At 37.8% G+C, this 25,000-nt stretch overlaps 1 protein-coding gene across 1 annotated transcript in view; it reads left to right on the top strand.

Moving 5' to 3' along the window:
* Positions 1-24,435, top strand: part of LOC144255030 (antigen WC1.1-like) — a 39,116-nt gene extending 14,681 nt beyond the window's left edge. Inside the window, exons 5-13 of the mRNA XM_077799084.1 lie at positions 12,755-12,847; positions 12,924-13,238; positions 14,367-14,681; positions 19,701-19,742; positions 19,833-20,147; positions 20,588-20,595; positions 20,717-20,879; positions 21,352-21,447; positions 24,317-24,435. Coding sequence (XP_077655210.1) covers positions 12,755-12,847; positions 12,924-13,238; positions 14,367-14,681; positions 19,701-19,742; positions 19,833-20,147; positions 20,588-20,595; positions 20,717-20,879; positions 21,352-21,447; positions 24,317-24,435 — 1,466 coding nt within the window. The remainder of the gene's footprint in view (positions 1-12,754; positions 12,848-12,923; positions 13,239-14,366; positions 14,682-19,700; positions 19,743-19,832; positions 20,148-20,587; positions 20,596-20,716; positions 20,880-21,351; positions 21,448-24,316) is intronic.
* The last annotated feature ends 565 nt before the right edge of the window (positions 24,436-25,000 follow it).

The raw sequence follows: 25,000 nt of genomic DNA, 5'->3' as shown, positions 1-25,000 counted from the left end.
TTGTCTTATAACTGTCTATTGCTATTAATTGAGGTAATTTTTGCTTTTATTTTGAATATTGAACTTGTGAGTGCTGTTATAATTGAGCCATAATTTCTAATCATATAATTGTAGATTTTGGATTTTTTGTATTTGTAAATTTTCTGCAATCATGTAGTTGGCAAATTATAGATTCATTCTTTTTAATTTTTATAATATTTTTCCCATTATTTGAAGTAGTTTTGAGGTCTAGTAGTCTACTAAGTAAAAATAGAAATAATAGATATTAATGTCATCTTTCTCATTTGAATATGCCACTCTAACAGGTGATAATTATTCCAGGGTTTTATTTTTTTCTGATAATTGTTTCTCTTCATTTTCTTTCTCATTTAATCATGCTCAAATAGGATTAATTTTATGTCTTTTTAGAAAAATTTGGCTTAATTAATTTTTCCTGTATATTTTCCCTATAATTCATTGATTTCTATCTATAATTTTCTTTATTATTCATTACTTCTTTGGGTTGAGCTTGATATTCTTTTGCCTTCCATATATCTAAAATATTTGCATTTTTAATTTTCAGATCTTATTTCTTTATTATACCCATTAATTTGACTCCAATCACAGTTGGTTATATATAAGTTTTAAGTTGATATATGTTATCATCAAGATAAGAATTTATTGTAATTTCTGATGTTTTATTCATAATTTAAGTTCCAAATCATTAAAATATTTATAGCATTTTGTTATTAATATCTAGCTGAATTGCATTGTGAGGAGAGAAACTACTCACCATGCTTTCAACCTTTGAAATTTATTTGTGTTCTAATATTATTTTTTACTTTTGTGGTGATGGGGACTGAAACTGGGCCTTGTGCATGTTGACAAGTATTCTACCACTGAGCTACATAACCAGTCCTTGGTGTTTTCTCATAAATGCTCCATCTGAACTTGAAAATGTATTGTTTATACTTTTTATTTCAGAGTTTTATATGTATAAATTCATCAAAGTTGTTAATCATTATTCAAAAACTTCCAGCTATCTACTCATTTTGGTCTATTTTTTTCCATCAGTTATTGACACAAGTATGTAAAATTTCTTAATTTAATTGCCTGTTTCTTTTTCATGTTTTTTTTTCAGTTTTATTTGCTCCATATATTTTGAGGCTTGTTTTTAGTTACATACAAATTTAAAATAGGTTTTTAAGTTTTAGTTCTATGATATCCCTTTATAATTTTGAAATATTCTTCTTTATTTCTAGCAACTCTTCTTTCCATAAAGTCAAATTTGTATGACAATAATATAATCATACCAAATTTCTTCACATGGTATTTTTTCCCCCATTATTTGTGTTTGACCTGTGTGCTAGTATTTACTGTGTGGGTCTCTTGAAATTAATACAATGTTGAGTTTTGCTCACTTCTAAAATACTTTGAACAATCTTTGATTATAATGGGTATATGCAGTTCATCTACTGTTAATGTATTATTGATACATTTGGAGAAAATATGGTATATTCATTTTTTGTCATATTTTTTTTGTTAATTTTTGCTTCCTTAGTAATATTTTCTTTTTGGTCAAACCCGAATATATTTTATTATTGCATTTTCTTCTCCATTATGAACAGAGAAGATGCAAGAAATTATATCAAATTTATTTGTATCAGCTAAGAGTTGTTTTGTGGACTAAAATATGGTCTATCTTGGAGAAGGTTTCATGAGTTACTAAGAAGAAAGTGTGTTCAGATATTTTTCGATGAAATATTCTATATATCTCTTAAGTCTATTTGATTTATACTATTTTTTAGGTATGAAGAGTTTTTACTCTGTTTATATCTGAATGACCTATCTATTGGTGAGAGAGGGATGTTGAAATCACTCAGTATTATCATACTGGCATTTATCTGAATCTTTATTTTGAGTAGTGCCTATTTTATGTAATTAGCTGCAGCAATGTTTGGAGCATAAATATTTTTTTTGTTACATTTTTCACTTTACAAGTATAAAGTGACCTCTTTTGTCTTTTCTGATAATTTTGGCTTGATGCCTGCTTTGTTGGTATGAGAGTAGCTACTCCTGATTGTTTTTAGGCTTCATTTGAGTGGCATATCAATTTTCATTCCCTTTCAGCCTACAGCTGTCTTTGCTTGTGAGGTGAGTCTTGCAAACAGCTTATAGTTGGATCTTGTTTTTTAAATCCATTCTACCAGCCCATGTCTTTTGAGAGTTGAGACCATTAATACCAGTATAAGGTAGGACACAATGAGAAGTACTATTGATTGGAGTTTTGCCCAGACAGATCTGATAGAAACACTCCCAGGGTGGGGTTGCTACAGATTTCTAGGAGGGGAGTTCCAGCAGCTGGATCAGGCCTTAGGGATTTTTCTGGGTGGTATCTGTTCTGGAGAAATTAGATCAACATGTCCCTAGGGCCAGGCCAATGCTGGTCTGTCCTAGGAGTCTGGATCTAAGAAGAATTTTATTCATGGGGCAGGGGAGTCAACTCTCTACAGGTCTCACACACTCTGATGCCCAGGAATATGCAGCCTTTCTCTAATCTGCCATCTTGAAACCATGGCTCATGTTTTCAGAGGCTTCTGCCATGGTTGGCTGTGAACGTCTAGTGCGTTCGGGTCCCTGGGTAAGGGTCTCGAAATCACCGGGACACAGGGGATGCAGAGCCAAGGCAGCAATTGCAACTGCATCCCCTGTGTCCCGGTGATTTCGCGACCCTTACCCAGGGACCCGAACGCACTAGACGTTCACAATTGGCGCCCGAACAGGGACCCTGCTGGATTGTCAGGAAGGGTGAGTTATTTTTCTTTATATTACAGGGTGATGGGACAATCTTCATCTTCTCCTTTTCTACGTATTCTTAGGCATTCACTTGCCATCTATGGTATTATTATTTCTCATTCTGATATAGAAATGTGTCTTAAGGTGGTCAGGGAATGGAATCCCTGGTTCCTGGAGGAAAAATCTATGGATGTGGATAATTGAAAACGGGTCCATCATAATGTTGAAAAGGCCATGAGGCAAGGCGAAAAAATTCCGGTTCGATTTTGGTCTATCTGGTCTTTTTTATATACAATGTTTAAAGCTATGGAGGAAGAAAGATTAATTGACAATTTACAAAAGAAACTAGCTCCTTCTATCCTAGATCTCCCTCTGGATAATAGTGAAAAGGAGGAGGTAATAAAAGATACGCAACAACTAACTCATAATTCTTCACAAATTTCTGCTGATTTAATTGGTAATGTGACAGAAAAGAAAACGAAAGTAAAAACGACGATTGATGATCGTTCTGTCTTGGAACAATTCAAACTCCTTATGGAGGAGGTTCTGGGATGTCTCAATAAATTAGAAGCTAAAGCGGACTCTAGGCCTTTATCGGGAACCAGGCCCTCTGCCCCTCCGGCCATTAACCCTTTTTTGGCAGCTTCTTTAAAAGCTGTCCAGGAAATGGACTCAGAGCCTTCTGATGATGAGGACGAAACTCCCTTCTTTGCTTTTCCTATAATCAGGCCTGATCCAGTTAATGGACTGGCACATCCACCTCGGTGTGAGGGGATTGATATTGATCATATTGACAGATTAAAAAAGGCAGTGACAATGTACAGACCTCAATCTCATTATGTAAAAAAATTGCGTAATGCTTTTGCTATTCATTACAATAATTTTGCTCCTGAGGATTGGAAGATTGTGGGCTGTGCTCTTTTACGGGAACCTGAATATCTTCAATGGCACATGTGGTTTTTAGAAGGATGTGCCACTAAGGCTAGAGAAAATGGTAACAGTCAAAACCCTGTTATTCGTGCCATAGGATATCCTATGTTATCTGGTGCTGGTATGTATGATGACATTCAACATCAAATTAATATTCCTCCTGAGATTCATGAACAATTGAAGGAAAAACGCCTCATTGAGTAAATATATGTAAACTTGTGCTGGAGTGGGAGGAATTTAACATCAAAGTTTCTGTTTTTACTACAGCCATGGCTAAAGGCCTTAAACCCAATAAATCAAAAACTTCTTTCAATTGTGAAAAAACAGGTCATTTTAAAAGGGATTATAAAAAATAAAATAAAATATATAAATAAATTTTATGGTACTTTCTGATTACCGACCGGTCATTTTTTCTAGGACTCTTGCTTTTTCCTAGGTTCTGTATTTTTTGAGCTCATAATTTTGACCCTACGGACCTAAATTAATGTTTTTCTGATCAGTTCTATTTTTGATCAACTGTGAAATATTTAAACATTATAATGAAAAGTTCACCTAAAATAGCTACAAGGCCTTTATTGTGTTATGCGTGCACATTTGTATTATATGTTGTATGTCTGTGTGTATGTCCATATATCATGTACATGATATAAAGATTGATATATATGTAAAGAGCGCTCATAAAAATTTAATGGATCCAAATATTTTTAATTCACTGATTTAAATGGTTCAATTTAAATTGGGTAAACAGATAAAAAATAAGATGTCTTTAACATGTTAATGACTGATGTGCTTTGGTTCTAGGACTTTTCTTCAACAACAACAACAAAAAAATGGCTAACACTGTTCATTATACTTGTCTAATGTTTTGATAAAATAAGTAAATTAATTAGACATAAAATTATTTGTTTATAAGTACTTTTGGTAAATATCTGATTTACAAGGTTGATATGCTAAATGTTAAATATACCATTAAATGCTTTTAACTCCTTAAATTACATTAGATAACATTATTAATAATTTTTTAAGTTGGTAATAATATAAATAAATAAATAAATGGTTCTTTATCATCCCTAATATTTAGACACTATAATTTCATAACATGGTAAACAAATGTGATTAATTGTGTACTACAAATAACAAAATATCTCTTATTAAAATAAAATAATTTGCCTAAATTAAAAAATTTACAAGGATTACTAGATATGGATTTAATTTAAAAAAATATGTTTCTGAAAGTAAATAAATAAAAGGATTTAAACAAGTGATAAAAAAAGGTCTATGTATGTTGGCTATATAGTTTTAAGTAAGTGATAAAGAAGGTCTATGTACGTTGGCTATATATGTAAATTTTTGAACAAATAATCTTAAAAAAAAATAAGAATTATACAAATATGGTTAAATAACAACTGTTATTTTGCAATGTTCTATTATGTTATTTCTTTAAGAGCTAAACTTAATTAATATAAAAATATTAATAGTAATTATGGTACTATAACTCTTCTTTGTATATTAAATGTGTTCATATTTTCCAGGTATACAAGTCATTAAGATAAAAGCCTTTATCAAGCTGGTGTTCTCCAAAAGGTTACATGGTAATTTTAGGCTTATAAAAATAACATATTGGAGATTTATTTATATCATTTAATGTTCTATAACTGGGCCTATTATCAATTAGATATATAAAGTTTTATATTACTTTTTACACTGAGGTACAATTTAAATGTATTTTTTAAGTTAATGAGAGCCTTATCTACATAAAGGTTAATATTATGAAACACAAAAACATTTTTTTATTTTTCTACAAAAAGCTAAAAGCTTTCAGCCTTTCTTTATTTCATGTTTCAGATGTGTTATCATATTGTGTTAGTTAATACTTAAATAAACTTAAATAATTATTTATATAAAATTTATAATATAATATTTAAAAATAATAATAAACTTTAAAACTACAGCACTTTACTTAAGATTTATAAAAGAGCCCTGCTTACCTAAGATAAGCCTCTATGTCCTCACTACATGTAAAAATAACTACAAAAATAGTAGGCCAAATTTCAATATATTTTACTCATATTAGAGCACATTCTACACCACCAGGTCCTCTTACCAGCTAACCCAAAGCTCAAACCAGCTGAGGAAAGCCCTCAGACCCCTATCCAAGATGTAAAGAAAATGGCCTTTAAAGTTGCTTTGTCATCACTAAAAACATGTTACTAAAAATTTAAAGTCACTCACAGGCTTTTTGAGATACTCACTCCAGTCTTCCCCTCTGCTCTACCTGTTCTACTACTCAAGTTTTTGTTGCTAGAAAAATCCCAAATCCCTTTCCCATTATTCTTTTACATCTCTCCTTCCTCATTCTCAGATCTACGGAGCTGCTCTCAGCACCACCTTCCCCGTCCTCCCCCTCTGTATCAGGCCCACAAAAAAGTCTTAACTGACCTTCTCCAGAAGTCTTCGACATGGCTGACTTTAGGACTTTCAACAAAAGAGTCCCTATGAAAGAGTTCAGTATAGGTAAACCTCCTCTTTTCATGTTGCCCTGTTCTACTTGGCCACTGGCTGGAAAAATCAGCAGTCCTAAGCTAGATACCCCCTTACTAGTTTTTCACGAAATATGTGAACAAGGCCTCTGGCCTTGAGCTGGGGCTTCACAGAGATGGCTACATTTCTAAGATAAAAAAGTTATCAACTGGGCTCCATGGTAACAGCTGGCAAGAAAACAAAAAGAAAAAAGTTCTTCCCCTCCCAGGTGTCCTTGAAAAGTTAACTTGCCCAGAACAAAAAAAAAAAAAAAAAAAAAACAGAAACAAAAACTGCTTTTTGTCAACTTCTACAGACTGTGAACTTCTGAGCCCCTTCCCTTGCATGTTGGGTACAAAATTCTAAAACTACCTAAACTTGGGGTTCAGGGGATTAATTGATTACAACAAAAGCAATGCCCTCTGAATCCGGTTACAACCAAATAGGACTGTTTCCCTGTCTTCGGTGCTATCTTAGGTGCCTTGCCTTGTCTGTTCCTACAACAGTATAATTCTATATACTTAAACATTATTTATGTTTTCATAAAATGGTCAACAGATATGATTAATTGTATAATGGTACACATGTTTCCCAGAGTGCTCTATCATGATGCAGGTTCATTTAAAGATCAAATAAAGGAACATACAACCCGGTTCTGCCAGGAACCTGTATCCCTCACTTTAGCCATCTTATTAGGAATGGAAATTACTACAGGGCTGGACACAGGGACCACTTCCCTGGTCTGTGGGACACAACAAATGACCCAATTAAAAACAACAATGGACCAAAACTTAAAGATATTAAAAGCCACCCATCAGGTTATTCAACACTTAGTGAAAACATTTGCTGTTATGAAAATTTCTGCTATGATTAAAACTGATAATGGTCCAGCTTATACTAGTAAAAATTTTAAAGATTTTTACAAATTATATGATATTGTTCATCTAACTAAAATAAAATATAATCCACAAGGACAAACTTTAGTACAATGTGTACATGCTACGCTTAAAACACAAATTAAAAAATTAAAAAGGAGGAAAATGACAGATTTAAATATGCACTTGTTTAGACATTTACAAAATCAACCTAAAACATTGTTACATCAAGCCTTATTTATTTTAAATTTCCTTAATCTTCCACAAGGAGAAATATTGACAAGAGCAGAAGGACATTTTGAGCAAAAAACCTTAGAAATAGTTCATGAACCAATCTGGATAAAAATTGCGGCAGATGCTGAATGGCAGCCAGGGATTTTACTTTATAGAGGAAAGGGTTATGCTTATGTTTCAACAGAAAATGGACACCGGCAGTGGCTCCCAGGGCGGTGGATCCAGACCCGTCACAATCAGAACGGCACCAAGGGGGGCACCCTATCCACTACCCCAGCCGAGGAATCAAGATCCAGAAGTACAAAATAATAATACTCACTATTGGGCCTATATTCCCAATCCACCTTTGCTGGAACCTGTTACTTGGGGTGACATGGATATTACCTTATATACTTCTGCTCTTTTATCTTCCCCTTGGAACAATTTAACACATATATAAATATAAATGATGGAACACCATTTAATTTCACTTATAAAAATAATAACAGTAAACCTATATGCTTGGGTGTTCCTCCTTGCTTACAATTAAATTGACAACATTAGATACTAGTTGGAAATTGGAGTAATGGTTCTCGAACCCGTTTACAATGGCTGTCTGCATGGTCCATTAATATGACCTGGGATAATATAACTGAACAAATATACCCTATGTTCCCCGAATGCCCTGATTTTACTTATCAGGACTTGAGATACTCCCCTTTCATATGGGAGGAATGTTTAGGTAAATTCGGGAAGATATTTCAGGATATTATCATGTGGGGTCCTTATGGGATGTTCTTAAAAAATTGTTCAAAATGGAATATTACTGCTTGTGATTTATCTTCTACATACAGAATCCCGCCGAAAAAGAGATGGAATGAAACCATTTGGAATGACAAATTGATGGTCTGGGGTGATGGCGGAATTGCTGACCCACACTTGGCTTCAGTGCAGTACCCTCATCATTTACAAACACAAAGATTGCTGCTGCAACTAAACCTGTAATCTTGTCTAATGGCTCTTTCTCTGGGACTAGTCAATCTGCTGCTTCTTATAATTTTACTGTATTTAAAGAATATAATATAACCACATGTACGCCCATGCCATATCTGTTCTTAATTGGAAATGTTACTTTTGATGAGGAAATTTTATGCTTTAATTGTAAATTGTATACCTGTATTAATACATCTGTTTCTATTCCTTCTGGTTATTCCATTGTGCTGTTACAACAGCGCTCTCACATTTGGCTTCCTGTGAACTTACAAAGACCATGGTCCCAAGATCTTGTAAATACTTTGGTTCTGGAATTTTTTAGACAATTGTTAAAACGTACTAAACAGTTTGTGGGACTTGTAGTTGCTGTAATTCTAAGTCTTATTGCAGTGGCTACAGTTGCTACAGTTTCAGGAATAGCTTTACATACTTCTTTACAAACAAAACATTATGTTGAGGAATGACATTTTGTTAAATGACATTTTGTTGAGGAACAGCTCGATTAATGATTGATTCTTTACAAAAGGATATATTTGAAATTTTTGAAAAAGGGTTTCAACATGATGATGCTGCACAAATAGCTGAATTGTTTTTAAAACAGTTAGAGGGATTAAATCCCAAAGAAATTACTCAAAGTCTTACCCAGGGACCCGAACGCACTAGACGTTCACAGTTGGCTAACTCCATTACTCTGGGCCTGAGGTGAGGCAGAACACTATGGTGGAAAGGTGTGGCAAAGGAAAGCTGCTCAGTTCATGACAGCTAGGAAATGGGAACAGAGAGGGAGAGAGAGAGAGAGAGAGAGAGAGAGAGAGAGAGAGAGAGAGAAACCAGGATAAGATATAGTCCTCAAAGACATGCCCACAGTGACCTACTTCCTCCACCATGTGCTACTTGCCTACAGTTTATACCACCTCCCAGGAGTTCATTCAGCTATCAATGGATTAATCCAATTATGAGGTCACAGCCATAATGATTCAATCATTTCCTAAAAGTCCCACCTCTGAAAATTGTCATTGCTGCATTAGGGACCAAACCTTTAACACATGGGCTTTTGGAGGACATTCTAGATCCAAACCATAATGTATTCCCTGCCCCCACACATGCACAGCCTACCCATTACCACCTGCCTCACCAGAGTGTAGTATTTGTTACAGTTGATGAACCTACATTAATACATTATAATGACCCAAAGTTCATAGTTTACATTAGGATTTTCTTTTGGTGTTGTATATTCTAAGGGTTTGGACAAGTGTATGATGTTATGTATCCACAATTATAGTATCACGTGGAGTGTTTTCAGACACCAAAAGTCCTCTGTGCTCTACCTATTTATCTCCTATCCCCAATCCCTGGAAACCCCTGATTTTGAGTCTCTTCATAACTTACTTTTTCCAGGATGTCATATAGTTGGAATCAAACAATATGTAACCTTTAGAGATTAGGGTTTTTCATTAACAGCATTGCTGAAATCTATCAGGTTTCTGCTAATAGTCTTCTTGAGCCCTGTATTAGTGTGTTTTCCAGTGCTATAACAAAATTCCCACATAAAAGAGATTTATTTAGCTCAAAGCTTTGGAGGCAAAAAAATCAAGGTCAGGTAGCTCTATCTATGGGGGCTTCATGGCAGTTGCATCATGGTGGGGTTATATATAAAAGCGAGAGATAACATGGTGAAACAAGAAGCCGGAGAGAGACTTGGGGATACGGCTGATCCTTTATAACAATTCACTTTTGTGGGAACTAACCAGAGTCTCAAGAGAACTATACTAATCCCTTCCTCCCGAAGGCATCATCCCCAATTACCTAACCAGGCTTTACCCCTTAAAGGTTCTACCACCTCTTAATACTGCCATGGTGGGGGTCAACCCTCCATTGCATGAACCTTTGTGGGGCAAAGCACATCTAAACCATAGCAAGGCCCTTCCAGCTTTTGACCCAAAAGTAATAGCAATGTTTTAGGTAGCATCTTAGTTTTGGGATCTTGTGGGTAAAGTGGCTATGAAGATGCACGTACAAGTCCTTTTGAAGAAAAGTATTTTCATTTATCTTTAGAAAATACTTTTTAATATGGTCAATGTAAGTGTCCCAGTTAACTCTTGCTGTATAACAAAACTTCAGAAGCAACTTGGCAACTGAAAAGCAAGCAACCAACAAATCAGCAAATACATTTAATTTTGGAAGATTTCATGGTCTAGAAATTTGGAAATGACTCAGTTTGGCAGTTGTCTGTTGTGGTCTTTCATGAGGTTGCACTTAGATGTCACCTGGGGTAAAGGTCATCCAAAGACCTGGGAGTGTAAGCTGGATTGCCCACATGGTGACAATTGGAAGTTCAACTTGACCAGATGTCCTTTCTAGCAAGATAGTCTCAACAGAGCCAGATTCCCCCTAGAGAAACTGTCGTAATTAAGCCAGGAGGTGGCTGTACAACTTACCAGCCCTTTAAGTAAAACAGTGTTACCACAAATACATTCTGTTGCTTACAAGCAGCTCACTAAGGTCAGGTAAAATTCAAGGAAAAAGAGGAATAGACTCCAATTCTCAATGAATGCAGTATCACAAATTTTTTGGATGTATTTAAAAACAAATCACTGTAGGTCTATTAAATATTCCACACAGTAATTGCAGTATTTCTAATTTCCATTTAAAAAATACATAATATAATTGTGACATTATGCATTTAGGACTTAATGAGCTTTATTCTGTATATTTTCTCCTGATCCTTCATTTTCCTATTTCTATCTTGTGCTGATTTCATGTGTTTCAATACCCATCCTTTGAGTTCTAATTTGAGGTATTGTCTTTTTCAGCTCTACAGATTTTCATTCTTATATATTTTTTTCTGCCCAAATTTAAGCTTGTCATTTAATTCCTTGAATATTTTAATCATGGTCACTTAGGTAACTCCACTACCTGAGTGCTTTGAGAGTTTCTTTATAATGCCTCATCCCCTGCCCCCTTTTTTTGTACCAGGGATTTGAAACTGGACTGCTTAACCACTGAGCCACATTCCCACACCATTTTTTGTTTTGTTTTTGGTACTGGGGATTGAACTCAGGTGCACTTGACCACTGAGCCACATCGCCAGCTCTTTTTTGTATTTTATTTAGAGACAGGGTCTCACTGAGTTGCTTAACACCTTGCTTTTGCTGAGGCTGGCTTAGACATCCTTCTGCCTCAGCAACCAGAGCCCATGGAATTACAGGTATGCATCACCTTGCCTGGCCCCAGGCCTTTCTATTTTTTATTTGAGACAGGGTCTTGCTAAGTTCTTAGGGCCTCGCCAAGTTGCTGAGACTGCCTTTGAACTATTGATCTTTCTGCCTCAGCCTTCTGAGTCATTGGGGTTACAGGGGTGCACCATCATGCTGGGTCCCCTCTTGGTTTTTGAGAAGTCTCTTATGTCTGGGTATTTTTTTGTTCATAAAATTTATTATAATTGAAAAGAACACCCCAGGTCTATTTCGTTTTTGAAAATTTTAATGAATAAGTTATAATTGTATATATTTATAGAATACAGTGTGGTATTTTGACATTAGACACTATACTTATGAATAATTTAAATCAACTAATTATATCTATTACCTCATCGTATTTTTTGTGTGAGAACACTTAAGATCTATTTTTAAACCAATTTTGATTTATACAATTCATAACTATTAGCTATAGTCACTGTGCTAAACAATGAATTATGAGAATTTATTCCTCTCTTTTATCTGAAATTTTGTATCCTTAGACCAACATCTTTCCTTTCCCCATTTTTATCTATTCTCCAAGTGTAGTGTGACCAAGATGCTACTAAGTTTCTGTGAGTTCCACATTTTAAGAGATGCTTGAATAGTTTTAATTGGCAGACATAAAATTGTAGAAGTCCTTTCAAAAAGACTGCATTTGCTTCTTCCTTATTTAGCGGTTGTTAACCTTATTTTAAAGGATGTGAAGTAATTAGAAGTGGATACTGTTCTTCATGAGGATACCTCTATTTTTAGTTCATGCTTCCTTTCATGGTACCCATTTTTCTGTTAACAGGGCCCTCCTCTTTGGTTAACTCTCAATTAAACTTGTGTACTTCAGTCCTGTGAATCTGGCAGAACTTCTGCTGGGATGTTCAGCATCACAGTTGTTACTCCTGAATGGTCAAATGCCTCAGGGAAAAATGGCTCATCCAAGTCCTTTACTTATCTCTGAACTTGTCTCCAAATTTTTTGTTGCCTTGAGAGCTCTATAATGCTTTCAATGAGCATCGATTTAGTTCCACTTTGCTAACATTATTCTTAGTGTTAACTCAAAACAGAAAAGTCTGTCAGAGGAGAAGTAGAAATCTCCATTAGAAAATTAGCTCTGAAGATATGAAATGATTGCTCCTTAGAGCTTTCATCTCAGATGCCATCACTAGATTATCATCTAGTTTAATTCAGTTTCCTGCTTTCTAACCCTTTCCGTAGGAAACCAGACCCAGCTGCTGCCCCAGTGCAACGACTCCTGGTCTGACCCAGCAGGCTCTGCAGCCTCAGAGGGCCACACTGCCAACTGCTCAGGTGAGTAAGACCCCAGCACCTGAGCCTTCCCATTCCCTGTGTAAATGCCCACTGATATGACCCTGTCTCTCCTCAGATAGCAGACAGCTCCGTCTGGTGGATGGGGGCAGTCGCTGTGCAGGGAGAGTGGAGATCCTGCAGCAGGGCTCCTGGGGCTCCATCTGTGATGACAGCTGGGACCTGAGTGATGCCCATGTGGTGTGCAGACAGCTGGGCTGTGGAGTGGCCCTGGAGGCCACCATCTCTGCTCACTTTGGAGAGGGATCAGGGCCCATCTGGCTGGATGAGCTGAACTGCACAGGAGAGGAGGCCCATGTGTGGCAGTGCCCTTCCCAGGGCTGGGGGCAGCACAACTGCAGGCACAAGGAGGATGCAGGGGTCATCTGCTCAGGTCTGTGGTGCACACTGTGCACAGGCTGAGAGGTCTGGGAGGGTCTGCAGGGTGGTGACTGAGCCCTACTTCAGGGTGTGGGAATTACTGACAGGTCTCAGGGGGAGGAGGCCCCTCCCACAGTGCCTGTCTTTCCAGCAGAGAAGATGAGGTGTTTTCATTTCCTGCTGCAGCAGCTGAGCTTCTGCTGACACAGTCATTCTCTACAGTGTCCATTTGAAAGCAGATCTCATGCTTCAGTCACATGTGGGTGCAAAATCTGTCTAAAATCCACTGGATTATTTCCCCACTGTTATTGTTACAAATTACTACAGAGTTAGAGGCTTAAACCCACCCTAGTTATCTTAGATTAGATTAGAAATCCAACCCAGGTCTGCCTGGGCTAAAAACGAAGTGTCAGTAGGTTGCATTTCTTTGAGGCTCTGGGAAGACTCATTTCCCAGCCTTTTCCAATTTCTAAGAAGCTGTCTGCATTCCTTGGCTAATGGCCCTTTCTTAATTTTTTCAAACCAATCACTTTGCAACTGTGTGACCATTCTTCCATTGTCATGTTCCTTCTGACTATGGCCAAAAGAGGTTATTTGTTTTTAAGGGTACAGGTGTAGGGATGTGATCACATGTTTAATCCAGATAATTTGGTATGATCTCATAATGAAAAGATCCTTATCTTAACCCTCTCTTCAAAGCCCCTTTGCCCCATGAGGCAACCAGGATTAGGATATTCACAGGCTTCTAGGATGAGGAAGTGAATGTTTGGGGCTCCACTATTCTGCCACCTCACTGTCCACGCTGCCTTTCTTAGGGTATGTCACATATGGACCCAGGAAACAGGATTCAGCTTTTCCTCTTTGCAGAGCACCTAGGTCCATGTTCCCGCTTGTCCATTTTTTCACTGCATCATTAAGGTAGAAATAGAAAAATGGGTACAAGCTGGCAAAATCAGATAAAGGAAGAAGAATTTCATTATTTTCCATGGGTTCTTTCTCAGCAGCATCAGCATTGTGTGTTCACTATCTTTGAGATAGGAAGAAAAACAAAAACAAAACCAAAAAAAAAAAAAAAACAGAAAGACCAAAACATGAAGAGTTGAATGCTCACTGAGCTCTGATGTTTCCCTTCCCATTTCAGAGTTCATGGCCCTCAGGCTGGTGAGCGAGGACCAGGAGTGTGCTGGGTGGCTGGAGGTTTTCTACAACAACACCTGGGGCAGTGTCTGCCACAGCCCCATGGAAGCTGTGACCTTGTCTGTGATCTGCAGACAGCTTGGCTGTGGGGACAGTGGGACTCTGGATTTCTTGGTTCCTCTCAGGGAAGGTTCTAGATCCCGCTGGGTGGATGGAATTCACTGTCGGAAAACTGATATCTCTCTCTGGCAGTGTCCTTCTGACCCCTGGAAACAGAGATCTTGCTCTCCAAAGGAGGAAGCACATATCACATGTGCAGGTGACCTACTGTCTGTTTCTGTGTTTGTCCCATCCCTGCAGGTTACTGAAGGTATTTGGTGATAATTTTATTCAACTAAAGAAACTGGGGTCAGGAGACATTAAATACATACCAACAACTTTAAGTTAGGATGAGTTTTGGGAATTAAATTCCACCTTGGTCCAGCTCTTAAACCTGTGGTCATTTACTCTGAAATGTGTCTATACCAGTCAGACAACTGCTCAGGTCAGTCTGTTGGCAGAAAATAGTTGAGAGTTCTGTGGGTAGAGACTTAATTCCAGGCCAGAGAACAGAGAAGAGAAGAAACCATAGCTACTGCCCTCGTAGAGTTTATACTCCAGTGCTGGCAACACTTATTACACAGAAATCTGTGTGTCATGAAGAAGTGGAAGATGCTGGACCAGAGGTAGAGACCACTCTTAGGCAGACCCCACTGCCCGCCCTCCAGTGACCATCCCGTTGAAGAGGCATTTGTTTGTTTTTGTCTGCTGCATCACAGGGAACTCCTGAGTGGTCAAGGGGCCCCCATATAATACTGATTGCATCTATGTCTTCTCAGAATTCCAATCAGCTGGTAGCTGTAGACAGGTGAGGTGTATCTGGAGGAGGTACATGCCCCTGAAGTAATGCCCCTGGAGACTATGTCTTATCTCCTCTATTATATGCTAAGTAGCACCTATCTCCCCCATACCCTTCCACCATGATATTTCTGTCTTGAGCTGGCTCAACTTCAATTGAATCCTCTTACACTGTGAACAAAAATAAACCTTTCCTCCTCTAAGTTGTTTTTGTCAGGTATGCAAGTACAAAGTGATGCAAAGCTTATAATACATCCATCAATGTACCTAAGGGCTTGATTCCTGATATCTTGAGAAGCACACAAATGAGTATTCTTTTTCGACCTCACTTCCTTCTCCAGCTGCTGCCCTCTTTATCCCTCTGCCTTCCTCTCCACAACCCACATATTTACCAGTATTGCCCATAGTCTCTGTCTGGGTCTACTGTGCTGAACTCATTTAAGTTAGGTTTTAGATCTCATCACTCCTCAGAAGTGGTAAAAAAAAAAAAAAGGAATCTAAAAAATAGGCCTGAGTTTGTTTCATATATATATATATTTTACAGAGAGAGAGAGAGAGAGAGAGAGAGAGAGAGAGAGAGAGAGATTTTTTAATATTTATTTTTCAGTTTTCAGCGGACACAACATCTTTGTTTTTATGTGGTGCTGAGGATCGAACCTGAGCTGCACGCATGCCAGGCGAGTGCGCTACCGCTTGAGCCACATCCCCAGCCCTGTTATATTGTTCTTGACATCTTAGCAGCATTGTCTTTCCTTCTCAAAATTATTATTTTTTTTTTGCTTTTTCTACTCTACCTCATTAAGTTCATATGCTGTAACTCCTTAGCTCAGATTCTAGATTTTAGACACTCTAAGGGATTTGTATAAGATCTCTACTTTTTCTTAGTTGTGCTTTCATCCTGAGCCAATGGACTTATATGACATCTATATGCCAACATTTCCTAAATATGTACCTCTATAGCTTAGCTCTGCCTATACTAAAAATTCTTGTATTCAATTTTTGCATGACATCTTCACTTGTATATATAATAGGCAACACAAATTTAACCTCTAAAAAAGAATGCTTGATTCCACCCTTCTATGCTTGCTCCTAACCCTTTCTACCTGCTATATTCTCCATTGCAATAAATGTTACTATCATTGTCCAGTCACTTAAGATCAATACATAGTAGTCAACCTCATTTCTTCATTTCCCTTTTCCTTCACATCTCATATAATAGCAAACTCTGTTGCTTCTATCCTCAAGTATATCCTTAATCCTTGTACTCCTTCCATGTCATTGTCAGTCCAGGGAAGATCATCTGTTGCCTAGATTAAACAAGTGTCTCTGGTGATCACCTACTTCCAATCTCTTTCTTCTATAATTGATTGTCAACCAGAGGTGTTTTAAAAATTAGTATCATTTTCTCCTTGATTATAAGCCTCCTTTCAGTTGAGCTTAATATAAAATCCAGAACACTTATCCTCTTTTTAAAAAAATATTTGCTTTCAGTTTTTGGTGAACACAGCATCTTTATTTTATTTCTATGTGGTGCTGAGGATCAAACCTAGCACCCCGCGCATGCCAGGTGAGCACGTTACTGCTTGAGCCACATCCCTAGCCCTATGCTTATCCTCTTGACAAGGTCCTTAAGACCTGTTCTGCAGCTTTCCTCTCCTGTTACTCTTCCACTCATGTACATATTGACTGTCTTTGTTTCATTGAAGAGGACAGTGGGTTTTTAAAAAAACAAAACAAAACTGTATTGTTTTGTTTATTCCCCAGGAAACTTTCTTTCTAATGTGTTCTCTTCTTAGGGCCTTTGCACTATCTGTCTTCTTTGCTAAATATTCTGGAAAATTTTGAAGAAAAGTTGGATAATTAAATATGTCAAAATCTGTTGCAGCCATAAAGTAAATAAAAACAGAAAAGTGCCCATTAGATTAGGTGATTAGGTAATTGTATGCCACTGAGCATCTTAGTGAGAACACATTTTAGAGTGGAGAGTTTGAATGGGGTCAAACCAGAAATAAAAGTACCAAAGAATACTAAGTAGATGAAAACTGTACAAAGTCCTTTTGAAAAGCAGACTATGAGGTGAAAGAGTGAGAAATATGGTGCTGGAAATAGATTTATTTGAATACCAAGTAGATTAATGTGTTGATGTGGGTTGGGTGAGTTGCCTTTAAAAATAACACTGGCACATTTCATTGTGTGTCCCAGGTGCAAAAACAACTAGAAACCGAAATGCCAGGGAAGCTGTGGTCAGCATATTGTGCTTAGACATTGAAGGACTTCGTCAGGGAAGAGGGAGGAGATTGTTCATGAGATGTTCCAGGGGAAACAGTTGTAACTGATGCATCGAAATTGCAAGGGGGGCATACTTGGGTTTACTCTAAGAATAAATAACAGAAGAACCTCACTCCTGTGAGGTCCACAAGGAAGGGATGGCCAACCCATATCCTCTTACACCTTCCCATCTTTCTCTTCTTCCCCAAATAGGCCACACTTGCCTTTGCTGGTTTTGTGCATAGAGGTTTGTGCAAGGAGATTTATGTTCCCGCCAGTTTGTATTAGGCTTAGAGAGAAACCATTTCCTTTCTATTTTACTTAAGTTACAAAAACATTATTTATTCATTATAAGCAAGAAAGACATGTAAAAATGTAAAAGGATAACTTAGTCATATCACATCATCCTTTGTCTATTAATATTACCCTGAAGTAAATAGGATAAATGAACTGGTAAGTACCATTTCCTTCATTTTCACGGAGAATAAATTATCAAAATTGTCAGCAACTCCTACCATATCATTTAAGATAAAAATGAATGAATTGTGAGAATTGTCCAAATATGCAGCTAGGAAGAATGTGATGATAAATACTTGAGAGGCAGAAGTTTATATTCTCTTCTGTCTCTCTTTCCTCACCCCCACCCCCAGCCTTTTTCCTATGGCAGCTAAAGAGATATTAAGCAGTAAAACTGTATACTAAATAATTTTTTCTGAAATAAGACATTATGAAATGAGAGGTAGGCATGTCTACCATCCTGAAGGTGATCAACCACTCAAGAGAAGTCCTGCCTTCGTTTTCAGAGATGTTCCTGCATAAGACAGATGTGACAGGATAAAAGGACAATAATATATATCAATACTGGTTTTTAATAACGAGTGCCATGTAGACATTTATTTTCTTGGTATTATTTTGCATGTATATGTACTTCTTTTGGTTTCAATTTTTTTAATAATTTTTTGTTTCTATGTTATCTCTGTGAACTCTCATGTATTATTTTTTCCTTAATATATTTATTTGAGTTTTGTGCATATATTTATATATTTTGTTCTTACCGGCTAGCTATTGTTCTACTGTTTTTTACCTGATTTTTTTTTGTACCAAGAATTGAACCTATGGAATGCTAAACTATTGAGCCATATCCCCAGTCCTTTTTTTTTTTTTTTTTTTTTTTGGTACTGAGGATTGAACTCAAGGGCACTTGACTACTGAGTCACAGCCCCAGCCCTATTTTTTTTTAAGAGACAAGTCTCACTGAGTTGCTCAGCAACTTGCTGTTGCTGAGGTTGGCTTTGAACTCACCATCCTCCTGCCTCAGCCTCCCAAGCCACTGGGATTACAGGCGTGCGCCATTGTCCCCGGCCCTAGTCCTTTTTATTTTTGTTTTGAGACAGGGTCTCTTTAAGTTGCTGAGACTGGTTTGGACTTGGAATTTTCTTGCCTTAGTCTCCTGAATTGCTGGGATTACAGGTATGTGCCACCATGCCTGGCGCTCTATTACTTTTATAAAATAGAAATCTTTTATTCTTTTGATCTGTTTTACAATTTTCTATTTAAAATTAAGTGTAACATTAAACACAAATTACTTTTGTGATCATGCATTAATTATATTTTTAATGCCCAATATTTATTACTACAAGTTATTGACATCAATTTGTATTTTATTTATTACCTTACTGATTAGCAAGAATGTAAAGGAATTGCTTTTTAGCAGAATAAGAGTTCTTGAATAAATGGAGAATAAAATTTGTCCATTCAATAAATATTTATCAAGTCCCTATTCATAACATTCATAGAAGATTCTCTACATATATGTGGATGTGCCAGACACTGTCTTGATAGTAGGATCAGCAGGAATGACAAGGCAAAGTCTGGTGGAGTTTGCATTGTGGGGAATGAGTGAGAGAGGGCGAGTACAAGACAGCACGTTTGTATTTATGTTTGTTTAGAAAATGGGGAGAGTGAAAAAATGGAAACTGATAAAAATAATTTCAGCTGCTGATAGGGATATGCTCCAGGAAATGTCTTGGTAACGCAGGACCTTAGACTGCGTGTGAAGCCTGGTATCTCCACCTGTCACTTGATCTGAGCCCAGGACTTTCAAGAACCTTGTCCTGGACAGGACTACTCCAGTTGACCCTGACTGGTGTGTCCTCACTGTCTGCTCCTGCAGGAAACAGACCCAAGAGCTGTCCAGCCACTGCGCCCTGCACAGGTACCTCATCCCCTTCCACCTTCCCCATGGCTTCCAGGGGCTCCTTTCCTCCCACCAGGGCAGTAAGAGGAGGTGCTGCTGCCTTTTCAGACAAAGAGAAGCTCCTACTCAGGGGAGGAGACAGCGAGTGCTCAGGGCGAGTGGAGGTTTGGCATGAAGGCGCCTGGGGCACTGTGTGCGATGACTCCTGGAGCCTGGCAGAGGCTGAGGTGGTGTGTCAGCAGCTGGGCTGTGGCTCTGCCCTGGAAGCCCCAGGGGAAGCTGAATTTGGCCCTGGAAATGAAAGCATCTGGCTGGACGAGGTGCAGTGCAGGGGCAGGGAGCCCTCCCTGTGGGCCTGTGCTGCAGCACCCTGGGGACAGAGTGACTGCAAGCATGAGGAGGACGCTGGTGTGAGGTGTTCTGGTGAGTAGCAGGACGAGGAGGGGGGGACAGGGTTGAAGTGTGTTTGCATCCAAAGGCTTCCCAGGCTTCCCTGCTGCCCTGAACTCTTGGCATCTTGAAGAGAACCACGTGCCAGTGGTGATGGGTGGGCAGGAATGACATTCGAAGACCAACACAATGCAATGATTCCATTTTCCTTCTCTTCTTCCCAGGTAAAAGGACACGAATTCGCCCCACTCCTAGAAATAAGTGGTTCTTTTACTCTGAATCAGGTAATAAGGAGTTAAGTAGATTTTCAGTGTTCTGCCCTGTGGGGTCTACACAGGCCTGATGATCAGGTGTTAAAAGAAGCCATCATTTTTATTAAGTTGTAGCAGAGAGCTCCAAAGCCTCCCACACATTCACTTTATGGAAAACCCTTCAAACTAGACTCAGAAGATAGTAGACACAGCTCAGATCAGGATCTAGGGTGGCAATATCCTGGGATTCAGGCAGATCTATGATGACTGAGCTAGAGATTTCATGGTCCTGAGGACTGAAGCGAGGACCAGGATAACTGATTTCTCCTGAGCTTATGGTTCTCTCTAAAGACTCATGACTCTTTTTCTTCTTCAGGCACAAGTTCAGCCTCAGCCCCTGTCCCTGGTATCTTCTCCTTACCTGGGATCCTCTGCATGATCCTGGGAGCTCTTCTGTTTCTGGTCCTAATTATCCTGGGAACTCAGCTGCTCAGCTGGAGAGCACAGCACCAAGGTGGGGCATAGGAATGCTATGACCAGAAAGTATGCAGGGATAATATAGGGCCAATTGTGGGTTGTTGTTTTGTTTTGTTTTTTTAAGTATACGTTTTACCTTGTTCTGATTATATAAAAAACTTTTCTACATGGACTTGGAGATTTAGAACACATGAATTCATCCTAGGTTAAAAAATGAAGCCCTAATGCCCCAAATATGATGGTTTCCCATATGGAGAGTGCTAGTGGAGACTGGGTATAAGATCCAGCGGTGGCCAGGAAATCTAGTTCTATCCCAATGATCACAAAGATAAAGAAAGGGACCATAAGCTCAGGAGAACCCAATTATCCTGGTCATCACTTGAATCTTCAGGACCATGAAGTCCCTAGCTCAGAGGGTATCTCCAAGAGTGTGCATTGGAGAAGATTCTGTCTGTTGATAAAGGAAAGACTTCTAGGAGCAATATCTGAACTCATTCTGCTTTCCACAGCCTTATCCACTTTTGAAGCTGCTGTTGATGAAGTCCTGTACCAGGAGATAGATCACTCAATAAATCCAGAAAATGAGAGCCTGCTAAACAGCCCAGGTGTGTTCCATAGCCTCCTTTTCTTTGCATGAATTTGCCATCAGTGTGGGAATCTTCAGTAAGCAAAGACAGCATGACTAACCCATCCTAACAGGGGCTAGATGACATCACAACGTAGTCTTGATTTTTATTCCCTTGATTGCTAGAGACATTATTTGTTGGTCATTTGTATTTATTCTTTTAAGAAACGTCTATTTATTGATTGATTGGGTTAATTGTTTGGGAGGTATTAACTTTTTAGGTTCTTCATTTATTCTAGGTATTAATCCCCTGTTAAAGGAGTAGCTGACAGAAGACTTTCTCCCACTTCATACGCTCCCTTTTCGTGCTCTTGTTTCCTTTGCTGTGCAGAAACATTTTAATTTTATCCCATCCCCCATGTTGATTCTTGATTTTTATTACTTGAGTCTTAGGAGTCTTAATAAGGTACCTATAACAACATGTTAGAGAGGTGAGCCTATTTTTAATTCTACTAGTTGTAAAGTTCCTAGGTCTTTGATATATTTTCAGTTGACTTTTGTTCAGGGTGAGAGATAGGAATCTAGTTTTATTCTACACATGGACATCCAGTTTTCCAGCGCTATTTGTTATAAACGCTATCTTTTCTCCAACATATGTTTTTGGCGCCTTTGTCAAGTATTAGATGAAAATATTTATTTGGGCTTATTTCTATGTCTTCTATTTCTTTTCTTCTGTTTTTATTCCAGTACCATGCTATTTTTGTTACTATAAAACTGTAATATAATTTGAGATTGAAAATTGTGATGTTTCCAGCCTTGTTCTTCTTGCTCAGTATCGCTTTGACTATTCTGGATCTTTTATTCTTCCATATTCATTTTAAGATTGATTTTTTTCTACTTCTGTGAATAATATCATTGATATTTAATGAGGATTGCAATGAATCTGTAGATTGCTTTTGGGAGTATGACCACTTTAACAATATTAAATCTGCTAATTGAAGAACAAGGGGTGTTGTTCCATCTTCTAAGATCTTTCTCAATTTCATTCTTCAGTGATCTATAGTTTTATCTTAGCAGTCTTTCACCACCTTGGTTACCCTTATTACCAGGTTTTGGTTTTGGTTTTGGTTTTTGGTTTTTAGAGGATATTATGAATGGAATCATTTTTCTGGGGTTTTTTATTTTGTATTTGGTTCACTATTGGTATATAGCAAATCTATTAAGTTTTGCTTTTGGTCTCAGTTTTTGGTTTTTCTTTTTGTTGGTTTGTTTTTTTGGTGTTGTTTGTTTGGTACTAGAAATTTAAACCAGACTGTTTTACCACTGAGCTACATCCCTAGCCCTTTTTGGTTTTGTTTGTTTGTTTGTTTGTTTGTTTGTTTGAGACAAGGTCTCTCTGAGTTGCTTAGGGCCTCATTAAGTTGCAGAGACTGGACTTAAACTTGCAATCCTCTTGTCAGCCTCTCCAACTGCTGGGATTATAGTTTGCAACACAGCAATCAACATGAAAAATCTATGAATGTTTGTATGTTGATCTTGTGTCCTGCTATTTTTCTGAGTTTGTTTACCATTTCTGAAAGTTTTCTGGTAGAGGTTTAGGGGTCTTATATGAATAGAATCATATCATCTGCAAATGAAAATAATTTTACTTCTTTTCTCTTTGTTATCCCTTTAATTTTCTCCTTTTGCCTAACTTCTCTGGCTAAAACTACAAGAAATATATAGGAGTGGTAAGAGTTTAAATCCTTGTCCTGCTCCTGATTTTAGAATAAATGCTTTTATTTTGTCTCCAACCATTATGATGTTGGTTTTCAGTTAATCACTTACAGCCTTCATGAGTTTGAGGCACTTTCCTTCTATTCCTAGTGTCTTCCATGTTTTGTGGGGGATAACAGGGATTGAACTTGAACTCAGGGGCACTCAATCACTGAGCCACATCCCCAGCCCTATTTTTATTTTATTTAGAGACAGAGTATCACTGAGTTGCTTAGCACCTCTCCATTGCTGAGGCTGGCTTTGAATTTGTAATCCTCCTGCCTCAGCCTCCCAAGCCACTGGGATTACAGGCACGTGCCACCACGCTCTGCCTCTTCCATGTTTTTAACATGAGTGAGTGCTGATTTTTGTCAATGACTTTTTCTGTCTATTGAGATGGTCATGTGATTTTTGTACTTAAGTTTATTTATGTGATAAGTTATATTTATTGATTTTTGTTTACTGAACAACCTTTCACCTATTTTGAGGAAAGCACGTAGCTAAATGTTTCTAGTTGACATTTCCCACTATTAATGCATAATGTGCAATAGTCTTAACTAGAGAATATTGAAATTTCCATGCTAGAAGGAATGATTTTTGTCTTATTGTTTCAAATAACATATGGTATTATTTCTTGGGATTGGGCTTTCTACTTGCGCATGGGCATGTGGTCCATGGGAAACAGGAAACTATTGAATTTAATTGAGCTTCCCCTCTTCAGCATCTGCCAAAGGACCCAAATTGTTGTCATGAATACTGTGAGGTCAAGTGTGGTCTGTTATTGAGGTACTGAGGAATCAAGGGAGGTCATCTTCTGCTTAGAGTGCTTAAGGAATCAGCCTAGTATGGAAGAGAGAGTGCTCATGTGAGTACATTTACTCTCAGCGACCTCTGAAAATTCAGTGTTTGAACTGAATGAATCTCACATGGGATCTCCCACAATTTTGTCCCATAGTTCTACCATCCTCCTTCTCATTGAAATCAAGGCATTTGGACAGAGCAGAGTTCCTGTGATATAGCTCTATTAATCCTTCCAGAAAAGTTCAGGTTCCCCATAGATATTTTGTAGCCATTCTACTAGTCTTTCATCCTACAAGAGGTATCTGTATTGTCATTTTGTCACCACTGAAACCAGGATTCTCTTACTGTTTCAGGCACCTCTCCTCAGTCTCTCAGAGAAGCTGATAATTCTAACACAGAAGAGACAGCATCCTCATTGGTCCTGGGACAAGATGACCCTGGATATGATGATGTTGAGCCTAACACCACGTAGTGCTATTTTTTAGAGCAACCAAGTCTGCAGAGAACTCCTTATGTTATTTTTCCCTAATAAAAGAGAATTCTGTCTTCATTTCAGTGATGTTTTACATGTATCCCTTATATATAATAAATACTCTGAGCCTCAAAGACAAGTTTTGCTCTCTTAATGTGAGTACATTTACTCTCAGCAACCTCTGAAAATTCAGTGTTTGAACTGAATGGATCTCACATGGGATTTTCCACAATTCTGTCCCATAGTTACTTCCTTTAGATGGACAGATATTCATTCTTCTCATGAATATCATAAAACTGAAATGCAGTCCTGAACAAAGTTTTTCCCAAAAAAATTGCAAAAACTTTCTAAGTGGCTGTATATACAATAAATTTTTTCCACCCCAGACCATCTTCACATATTCCTATTTATTGGAATCAGAAAAGAGTAAGTAAGCAGACCAAGCATTGCAATTCTCTATGCTACAGGGTCATTATTCTCTACAGCCACTTCCAAAATTTAGTTATACACATGCAAGCAGAATGAATGTTTCCATATCTGCCTTCTGTGTAATATTAAATCAATA

The sequence above is a fragment of the Urocitellus parryii genome, chromosome 5, assembly GCF_045843805.1.
Source record: "Urocitellus parryii isolate mUroPar1 chromosome 5, mUroPar1.hap1, whole genome shotgun sequence".
In the NCBI taxonomy this organism is placed as follows: domain Eukaryota; kingdom Metazoa; phylum Chordata; class Mammalia; order Rodentia; family Sciuridae; genus Urocitellus; species Urocitellus parryii.
Note: the sequence above shows the minus strand (reverse complement) of the source record. Positions and strands in the feature narration are given on the sequence as shown.